The 10,923-nt window shown below is 33.5% G+C and overlaps 1 protein-coding gene and 1 long non-coding RNA gene across 3 annotated transcripts; one reads left to right on the forward strand and one right to left on the reverse strand.

Moving 5' to 3' along the window:
* Positions 1-669: 669 nt before the first annotated feature.
* On the reverse strand, positions 670-1,289 carry LOC149515945 (uncharacterized). Its single transcript, XR_016346665.1, has 2 exons — positions 1,056-1,289; positions 670-941 (listed from the first exon to the last, which is right to left on the reverse strand). It is a non-coding gene; the product is annotated as an uncharacterized LOC149515945 (long non-coding RNA).
* Positions 1,290-5,515: 4,226 nt separating this feature from the next.
* LOC111290721 (pectin acetylesterase 8-like) lies at positions 5,516-10,254 on the forward strand. Of its 2 annotated transcripts, XM_022882167.2 has the most exons (14): positions 5,516-5,879; positions 6,172-6,215; positions 6,357-6,478; positions 6,561-6,643; positions 7,039-7,168; positions 7,273-7,352; positions 7,477-7,563; positions 7,671-7,795; positions 7,905-7,965; positions 8,138-8,191; positions 8,271-8,348; positions 9,242-9,347; positions 9,627-9,772; positions 9,880-10,254. In XM_022882167.2, exons 3-14 carry the CDS (start codon positions 6,358-6,360, stop codon positions 10,015-10,017), a joined length of 1,209 nt encoding a protein of 402 aa, XP_022737902.2. In that variant the 5' UTR covers positions 5,516-5,879; positions 6,172-6,215; position 6,357; the 3' UTR covers positions 10,018-10,254. The 2 variants fall into 2 exon arrangements, with proteins under 2 accessions (XP_022737902.2, XP_022737901.2); XM_022882166.2 differs by lacking the exon at positions 6,172-6,215.
* Positions 10,255-10,923: the final 669 nt, after the last annotated feature.

The raw sequence follows: 10,923 nt of genomic DNA on the forward strand, positions 1-10,923 counted from the left end.
AATGCAACGAGTCAGGCTGATGTTCATCAGCAGTAACAAAATGGGAAGGGGGAAAAAACAAACAAACTACTACTAGTGTAGACGTCAGCCCATCAAGTTCTTTTTTTAATCACTCAAATTGAAGACGTGCCTGACTTATCCCACTTTCATTTGTCAAATTCCGCCGGTGGTACTTCACTGTTTTTTTCTATGAGAAAATATAATAGGAGTAAATATATATATAAAAAAAAGTAAATGTATCGGATCGAGACTTCTAGAGCCCGTAGCTTGGTGGAATAAGCCTTCATTATGTTGCGTCATTTGCAAAAAAAAAACCAACAAAAATCGGATCAAAGTACACACAAAATTATTTTCAGACGGAGACAGGTGTTCTCCTATGATGATCCTTTTAGGATACTAAGAATTTCAGTAACGACGATCTTCTATTTATAATTCTTATTACAACTTACATTACAAGCCGTAAGGGTCCAATCACGTTAAGCTTTCCAGGCAAGGCAAGGCCTTTGAAAGATCCTTCCATCTGTAACAAGGCAGTTTGATGTTGATAGTACAGAAGTAAACAATCACTTGGAACAATTGAAAAAGGGCACGTACATATTTCCTAATCAATCATAAAAAAAAGTTGAAAGAGAAGATAAACAAGAGAAAGATGTGGAGAAATTCCAAAGGTAATAAATAATGCATGTGGTAATTTCATATATTGAAGTTAAGACTAGAAGAATTGGAAAGACATAAAGAAGAAAGAAGAAGGCAGAAGCGTGAGGATAAATTGAAGAGAAAAGATGAACAAGACGTCAGGCTGGCCTCTGACACTGCCACTGGCACCGCCTTCTACGCTAACAAATTCCCGAATTAATGGGGCTGACTTGCTGCTGCTTCCTCCCGTACTAGTGCTCATACTCATTTTGCCGCTTCCGTCCATTCATCACTAAGACTTTAAACTGATACGGACAGAGATCATGAAATGAATTTTGAACAATAATAAACAGATGAAAAGAGATTATCATTCTTTTTTTAATTTTTATTTTGATAAATAGTGTGCAGTACAGCCGTACCTACGTCTGCCGGTGATGGGAGGAATGGGTAGGTGAAAGATTCAAGGATAAAGCTAGACTTAATGGTCCACCTGACGGCGACCATGTTCCTTTCCTTGTATGCATCTGTCTACTCTCCGCCGCTTTCCACTTGTTTTTTTGGGCACAACCCTTAAATAAAAAACAGTTCTAAAAGCCCAAAGCCCATTGTGTTTGGTTTGTTTGAGCTTAAACACCTGACCAGAGTAAACCCATACAATTGCAATAAATCAGCCGAAAGCCCAAGCCCATCAGCAACAGCTTTTGGCTTTGAACCATTTTTCAAAGAAAAGGATACGTTACAGGCAATGGATATTTTGTATTATTGTTTAAAATTATGATCCGCGTAGAAATTCAAATTGAGCTCAAACTTTGTGTCATGAATGAATCTTAAATCAATGCCCATTTGCTGCAAAACCCAAAAAGAAGGCCCAAACGAATTACAAGTAAAAGTATGCTTAGATTAGCTTGACTGTAGAGAATGAAAAGAAATAAGCTTAACTTTAAAAAAAAAAAAAAAAATGTAGACAGAGACCAACATCCATCAAAACCCCACAATTTATTAATTTTGATCCAAATATGGAGGATATTTACAAAGTCAGAATTTGAAATTGATAAAACTGCACCATACTTTTAATTTTCTTTGATTTGTCGGTATATACTCGTTATTATAATTATAATTAAGAAGATAAAGAAAAGGCAACAAATTAAGAGCATAGATCATAGCATCACATGCCATGCCCACAAAATAGGATCGTCCACAACAACTAATTTCCCATGTGGAATCATTCAATCACCCAAACCATTGTGGACCAAATTAAAATACTGGTAATTTTATCCCTGGAACACAACTGTGGACCAAATTTAAATGATTTATTAGTTAGACCCAACTTAGAATCGGTTGGTTAATTGGGACAATTTACGACTTTTGTTAATTGTAGCTATACTGCGAAATTATTATTCATATGAATGAAACTGATTTGATTTTCAAACGACAAAAAGCATCATTCATTCTTCTATATCCCATTTTGTAATAAATCAATCTAATATGTACTCCATTTATCTACAAATATATATTATTTTAAGTCCACATGTTCAATGCTTGCCTTGGGGTCTTATTAATTTATTTATTTTATGCCATGATCACTTTCAAATATGATACTAGTATGATTTTATAAAAGGAGTATTCCATATGATCACCCTCTTTCTGTTTGCCACAAAATTAAAGTCATTTTCCCTATCCTATCCTATCCTATCCTATCTTATCTATGAATTGTGTTTACGTTGATTTACTTTTTGTTTGCTTTTCCAGCACCAAACTTGTCGTTTTGAATTATATATTTCTATATTTATGCAACCAATTTTTTTTCTAGGTTGAATCATTGTCAAACAAAGATGAAATTAAATAATTCTTATCACTTTCATAGGATCTGATTCTTTATAACCGACATTTCGGCTATCTCTAGTGCCTACTATGCATGATAATAATAAATTAGCTTGATGAAATGTTAGATGTTTTTATTCTTTGTTTCTTCTTTGTCCTGGTGAAATGTTAATCTTAATTGCCTTGATGTTCACAAATCATATATAGGGTATGGTCTTTTCAAACAAACTTAACGATAGGGTTAGCTGAAGTATTGCTTTCTCAGTTTTTGAAGCAGATGGGGAACTTTTCTTCTTTCTTTTCATGGACCATGGTTCATTCCCACCACCTCCACCAGATCCAGATTGGCTGCCTGCTCCCCACCAAATTATTTTTGTGGTAGCTGCTGTTTTAGTTTTAGGCTTTATATATCTTATCACCACTTACTCCACTATTATAGAGCGAATGTTTCTTAAGTCCCTTTAATTTCCAATTCATGCACCTAATTTTGTTAGTTAAGTCTTAAATTGTTGTTGAATGGTGTTTGATTCCTATCCTAAATCCAGCTCTACCTAGGAAAAATTAATAAATTATTGCCATTATTTTTAATGTATTTGTTAACCAATCTACATATATATATATATATATTTGAAATTTGTTAAAAAAAAAAAAGCAACAATTAAAACTTAAGAAGTTAATTTTCTGGTTCAACTTTTGAGGATGAAATCCTAAAATTTATAATATAGACAATAGTATTACCCTTTTTTGTCTATTATTTAACAAAAAAAAAAAAAAAGAAGCTATAAATTAATTAAAGTAATAAGTTGAAAGATATATAAGCAGACATCAGCCGTTCATTAAAGAATAAGGACAGGATATTGAATTAAAGGAACAAACTTTCGATGTGACATTACCATATGCATAGCATTACCTAAAATTAATGGCTCTCCCTTTTCAACTCTAATTGTGGCCTCATTTTTATTTTATTTTTTCTTTATTTAATATGGCCTACCTGCTTCTCTAATGCATATTGGCAAACATTCATAGGGAATAAAAAATCAAATACTATAATAATTGCAAAACCAATCTTGATTTGACAGAAAGCGTATGTTACAAATTATATAAACTAAGGGAATTCATAAAATTTAAAAGATATTTGTTTGTAATATATATAAAATATTGTTGATAAATTTATTAATTTATTAATAAAAAATATTTAAAAATAAAATTTGAGATACCTAGAAAAAAAAAAAAATCGTTCCCGGGCACAATCCATCCTATCATCTTCATTGTGTTTTATCAAATGTGAAAAATTGTTAGGCACGAAATGTGTTGATCAATATGTGGTTTTAGATACATAGAGGAGGAATACAAAGGTAATAATATATTAGTAATTATAATGAAAGTAGCACTTAGACATGCAATTTGTTAACGTCTCATTTTAAATGTTTTTTAGCTATTAAAAGACTATGCAATTTCTTCAAGATAAAATTTTTCTTTATCAAGTGTTATATGAGTTTAAGCAATTTATATATATATATATATATAGAGAGAGAGAGAGAGAGAGAGAGTGTGTGATATTGCTCTTTTACTCGTGTTTATTAGGAGACAAAATTTTATATTGATTTTTTAGCTAAAGCAGCTGGAGAAGGTGAATTTGAATTTGTTATATAATTCAAATTTCACCTACTGCTTTGATTAAATTAATATATGCAAAAACACATTATGGGCATAACAAGGTTGAAAACGTGTGTGTAGTTTAAGCAGTCATTATCACTCATCTAAAAAAAAATCAGCACATATTCATTATGCTAGAATTGAAAAAGGTGTTTTTGATGTATAAGATAGAAAATTTATTTGTCCAAATAAATACTACTATTTCTGTAAGATGTATACATTGAGCAGCCTTTGATTGACTTGAGAATTTAAAAAAAAAAATAATAATAAAAGTTGATTGGGTGACAACTAAGGCTGCCTAAATGGAATTACACCAACCAAAGAAGAAAGAACTGGCGTTTGGCCGAGAAGGAAAAAAAAAAAAAAAAAGGCATGGGGTCTGCAGCTTTTGAAACAATGGACAGTAATCACCGTCAATCACGTGCAGTTTGGATTGAAGCCGCATCTATTAGAAAGAATTCTAGATCCATCCTCCACGAAACATTATCTGCCACGTCCTAACTAATCATGGGGGCTCCAATAACATTCCAATTAAATATTCCACCCACCCACCCACCCACCCACCAAACTTTTTTCAACTCCAACACTAACAAACATCTCTTTTTTTTTTCTCTTCTAAGTTAATTCTATACTTACAAGCCAATGCTACAGCATATAGGACAAGAGTTTGTAATTCACCAACGACAAACCACTAACTTTTTGGCTTCTTTCTTTAATTTCAAGCATTAAGCATGGATGTAGAGTACTGTATAGTATTTATAATAATTTAGTAACAAGTAATAAAAAAATTTTATACTACATTTTTGCTTCTTTTTCTTTTTCTTCTTTCCAAAAATCTAGTGCATGCGGGATTGTACATGTTGGCTACTAAATGGTAATGGAATCGTGAGTGTAATACTGATGATGTCTGTATTTTGACTTTTGACATGCACTTAAATTAAATATATAGAAAGAGAGAGAAAAGAAGAAACCAAAACCAATACTCTCTTTTTTTTAATATTATATTAACTATTATATATACGAAGAAGAAAGAGAAAAGAAGAGCTGCGGGAAGAGAAACTGAAAAGGGAATGCAGTCACAGACACAAACACAAACATAATGGCAAGAACAAACTCAATATTTTCCAGTAGAGTGGATGATGGTGGAACCAGCTGGAACGCGTCCGCTGATAAGATTGGTTCATTGCACTCCATACGTTTCCATGACCATGATCCATGTCATGTCATGTCATGTCATGGGTCGGTTCACCTTGACCCCACTTATGATGAAGCTTTTCCCCACACCCCCACGGTAATTTTAATTTCAAAACTGGAAAGAAAAGAAACAACAAAAAAGATTAAAATTTTCGGACTTTCTTGCTATTGGCGTTTTTAAGCGAATCGGTGCCGGCTCTCGGGCTCTGTTCTATGCTCAAACTGGAAGTCCTTTTTGTTGCCTTCAAACAAGGTCCAAAAAGACACAACTAGCGGCACTTACACTTTCCACTTTTCACTCATTAAAAAAAAACCCCACTGTTTCCCAACTTTTCCCTTCTCTTCTCTGCTTCCTTGTATACGCATACAGTACTACTTTCTTCTCGTATTTGTATTGGTTTATAATTCAGACTCCTGCATTTCATTTCACCATCTCTTGGTTGGAACTGAAATGCTGTGAGCACAGACACAGAACTGGATTAAGAGCTCCATCACATTCCCTCCAAAGCGGTTCCCTCCCATCCCATCTTCATCTCTTTGTTCAGTCCTCTTCTTTTTGCTTGCAGTTGCAGGTGTCAACTATACATCTAATTATTCAACAACAACAATAACGTTCTACTTCAATTATCTGTGTCTTTGTTTGTGTGTATTGTGTGGCCAATTAAGTTTATTAAGTTCAATGGCCACTGCATATTGCTGTTTACACAGATTATTTCGTAGTCTGGTAGCTGAATTTACATTTTCATATATGCCTTTCGCATTATTTAATTTTAATTTACTGCTTAGGATTTTCCTGATACCTAATATTCAATTTTTGTTGGAAAATCAATCGTTTTCTCGCCTGGTTGTGCTTTTTACCATTAGTCATCTGGAGACATACAATTCTTACCAGCTATTCTATCAGTGAAGTAAGCAGAGAATAGTCTTTCAATTCATTTTTTATTTTTCGTTTGGTATATAATATTGGTGTGCTCTGTTTCCATTCTGTCTTGCTTTATTTAGTTGGGTAATTCAATTAGGCCATGCCATTAAATGTTTAACGTGCACAGAATGGTGGATACAAGATCCTGGCAATGGTTATATCTTCTTGTTTCGGGACTGCTGTTGTTCAAAACACAAGGAGGTTACATCCAAATTACCTATGTTCAAAGTGCAGTAGCAAAAGGAGCCGGTCAGTTTTTTTTAAAACTTACTTTCTTTGGTTTTGCTTGGGCAAATTTCTTAAATATGTTTAAATTCTGATGTAACTGCAGTTTGTCTGGATGGAAGCCCGCCAGCTTACCATTGGGATAGGGGGTTCGGAACTGGAATTAATAGTTGGTTAATTCAGCTTGAGGTTTGTCCACTAGTCAAAATCCATTTGTATCATAAAACAGGATGTATTTATTTATTTATTTATTGATTTGGGGATTCTTGATACCACTCATGGTATACTTAAATCTCTTTCAAAGGAGACTTCTCTCTGGCTGTCTCTTCTTCAGATAAAAGGAGTTTATGTTTGAATTATCCCAAAAAAGAACAAGGATAAAAAGGAGTTTGATGTTTAATCCTGTAGTACAAGGGTATATCAAGATACTTACACTTTCTGAGTTAAAACTTACTTCTTTGATAGTTTGGTTTTTATGTCATAAAATGACATGTTCTTGGACTGAACTCACCAATTTTAAGTTCTCTTTTTCTATTCCTAATGTACTGCCAGTCATACTAATTGCCCTTGCACTAAATTCATAGGGAGGAGGATGGTGCAATAATGTGACTAGTTGCCTGGTTCGTAAAAATACCCATTTAGGTTCCTCCAAGAGAATGGTCAAGCAAATTCCTTTCTCTGGCGTATTGAACAATAAACATCAATTCAATCCAGGCACGAATTTATATTTTACTCAGTCACTTCTATTTTTCTAATTACTTTTCCAGCATATGTTATTTGTTTTGCAAGTAGTTTAATGAATTTTAATTGGGTTTTAGACTTTTACAATTGGAATAGAGTCAAAGTCAGGTATTGTGATGGATCATCATTCACAGGCGACGTGGCAGCAGTCAATCCAGTAACTTATTGTTAATCTTGGTGACGTGAATTAATTTCTATTTTCATGGGGAGACTTGAAAGATGAATCAGTTCTACCCATAGTTTTCTTTCCCCTCATGTTAACTAGTTAGCAATTTCATCAGGTTACTAATCTTCACTTCAGAGGTGCGAGGGTCTGGCTTGCTGTCATGGAGGATCTGTTGGGAAAAGGAATGAGAAGTGCTGAAAATGTGAGCTTTCGTTTTTTTATGATGATCTGTCAACTATTTCCAGCTGCCTTTCTTCATACTGATTCTTTTTTAACTAATGATTTGTTCAATTAAATTTCATTCTATAGGCTGTTCTTTCAGGATGTTCGGCCGGCGGATTGGCGTCCATTTTGCATTGTGATAGCTTTCAAGCCCTCCTAACTATGGGTACTAAAGTTAAATGTCTTTCAGATGCTGGTTATTTTATCAATGTGTAAGCTCATTAATAGGACCTTGTGCCCAGACCTTGTGTTGAAATCTACATGTTAGTTGACATATTTCTTTTGTCTAATATTAATAACATTGCAAGTGTTCTGTGTCAGGAAGGATGTGTCTGGAGGACATTATATTGAATCCTTCTTCAACCAATTAGTAGCAACACATGTACTGGTTCTTTCTCTCTATCTCAGATGAATGCTTTTTTTTTTTTTAAATCCCCCATTAACGTTTATGTTTTTTACATTAATTTGTGAGCACTTTTATTTATGATTGGTTTTTAACAAAGTTGAAATACTGGTCAAGGACATCTGATTCTTACTTTCTTTCTTTCTTGAAGGGATCAGCAAAAAATTTGCTTCCATCCTGCACTTCAAGAATGAGACCTGCTTTGGTAAGTGTTGCTTTCCGTCACTACTTTTAGTCTTCACCATTTCAACTTCCTCTTACCAATATTCATCTACATTTCACAGTGTTTTTTCCCACAATACATGGCACAGCAAATACAAACACCTCTTTTTATTATCAATGCAGCATATGATTCGTGGCAGGTTTGTTCATTTCTGCTACCGATAAGTTAAAATGACTGTGCAAATCAATACTGAAATTATATGTAACAAATGCAACTTTCTTTGGTTGTTCAAAAACCTGGATTGATAGGTTTTAAGGCAAAGGCATCAATGACTATATAAAAAATAACGATAGAGGTTGCATGCTGTTGGTAAAGTTATGCTTCATGTGCCATTTAACTCAGACCAAATCCTTTCCATAAGCCTTGTCTGCCAACTCAAAATGCAAGGAAGCGTTTTCTGTGTTCTTTTCAGGCTTAAATTCTTTATTAATTTTTCATATCCTGACCTTCGTTTATCTAGTTTGAGCTTCCCTCTGGATCCTCTGGATGGATGGTAGCTTCAGCCTCTTGCCTGACATATAATACCAGTTATAGCCTACTAGCTAGGGAAAGTAAGTCTTTATCTTCATTTCTTATTTCTAGACTCAAATAGTTTAAGCTGAGCAGTATAAGACTTAAAAACTGGAATTTTAATTCTTCCAGATATTAAGTTGTCCCTCTTTGAATGTCAATTGCAGTTTTGTTTTGTAGAGGTCATGCGATAATTATTACATGTAAAATAACATTAGACCTCACTTAGTTGTATCTCTTTGCCTTTCTGTTTCTTAGGAATTTTTGTTGTTTTACTTTCAACATCGAATTGGGATTCAAAATTAAAAGTTTGCAATTAGAGTGCCATCAAAATTTGTGGGAAACGCTCCTTATTTTTACAGCTTCAGTATAACTCTTAATCAGAATTTGGAAAGAGAAGGAAATGGCAGAAAACAAAAATTATATACTCAAATATTGCTATACCACTCATATATTACAAATAAAATATACATGTTTTGCAGTTTCTCTTAATCCTTTGATTATTATTATTTTTTTTTTAAGATACGAAACACTTTGGCACCGGTCATTGCTGATCCGAGTGGCTACTGGGAGAGCTGCAAGCTTGATATAAAGAACTGCTTGCCCAGCCAAATCAAAACCATGCAAAGTGAGTCAACAATATTCCTGTTTTAGACTCGTAAGAAGCCTTCAATTTCTTTTTGGGTTCAGTATACAAGACAAGAGAGTGAAGTTTGTTGTCTGATGAGGCAAATGTTAATTATAATTACTTTTAAATAACCTCAACACCCTAAAAGCTTATAGGTTTTCCTAGCCTGTTGTATACATTATACTTTAGATCAGATGTGTATCCTCTTGTTGCACTATAAGCAATGTTGGAAAATTTAGTTATGGGTATTTTAATCATAATTTTGTGTCTATATTTCAGACTTCAGGTTGCAATTCTTAGTTGCACTACTTCGACTAGGCAAGTCTGCATCAAGAGGAATGTTTATAGACTCTTGCTATGCCCATTGCCAAACTGAGATGCAAGAATTATGGCAAATGTCAGACTCGCCACTGCTGAATAAAACCGTAAGCAAGCAAATAGTGGCTTATTATATTTCTTGTCTAAATTGTTTTTATCCTTTCCTTTAATTTTCGAGACATTGATTTTGTTTCTGGTAAAATGTATTGTGCAGACAATTGCCAAGGCAGTTGGAGACTGGTTTTACGACCGGAATTCATTTCAAAAGATAGATTGCCCTTATCCTTGCAACCCCACTTGCCACAACCGTGTTTATGACCCACAGGCACATTTAAACTACCCCGAATTATAGATTTTCTCCGTCTACCTACATACATTCATCTACATAGATAGTAGCAGTATTAAATTTTTTTTTAATATTATATATATAGAAATGATTTAGCTGGAATCGTGAAATGAAATTTACCATTGGTCAAGTCCTCCAAATAAACAAAGACCACCACTGCACTGAACTTGTGTGTTGGGTGGCTCCATTTTTTGTGTATTCAAATTATTATTTCTTAATAAATTACCTTGTTTTTAATCTGAACTTTATTCTGATTATAAGCATAATTAAAATTTAATAAAATTTAACGATTTTAGCAGATGGTTGTTACTTATTATACCGTCAGTCTGGGACGGGAGGGAAGGTGTCTTTAGCAATGTGTGTTTGCTTGCTGTCTGCTTTTATATATATATATATATACATAAGGGTAAAATTTGTTTTTCTTTTATAATTAAAATTTTTCATTTTAAAACCTAAAGAAGCAGAAAAATCTGCTACAGGGATGAAGTACAACACTTAATGTTCAAAAATAGCAAAATAATAACAAAAGATGAAGAATTAAATTCCTATATAAAATTCAAATGTAAATTTTGATAGTAAATCCTTAAAAATAAGTATTTATACAATTTTACTTCTTCAGAAAAAAAATGGATTTTTAAGGTCTTCCATTTTTAATGAAATGGGGAAAATGATTGGAACTTTTAAGCCGGATCAAGTAGTGCCATGCATTGGCCAGCGCTGTTGTTTTTAGAGCATTGTTTTCATGGTCACATCATTAGTCATCTCATCGTTACAAAAGTTGAATTTGAGTAGGGTCGGGTTTTAGGTACATGTTTTCTTTTGAATTTTTTCAGTCATTCAGAGCCCAGGGGCCGCCTAGAGTTGTTGTAAGTCAATAGACAGACAGAAGGCAGGTTAAGGCTATTTATAGAA

Source organism: Durio zibethinus, chromosome 11 (genome assembly GCF_047325235.1).
Source record: "Durio zibethinus cultivar Kanyao isolate XHJ-2024 chromosome 11, ASM4732523v1, whole genome shotgun sequence".
In the NCBI taxonomy this organism is placed as follows: Eukaryota; Viridiplantae; Streptophyta; class Magnoliopsida; order Malvales; family Malvaceae; genus Durio; species Durio zibethinus.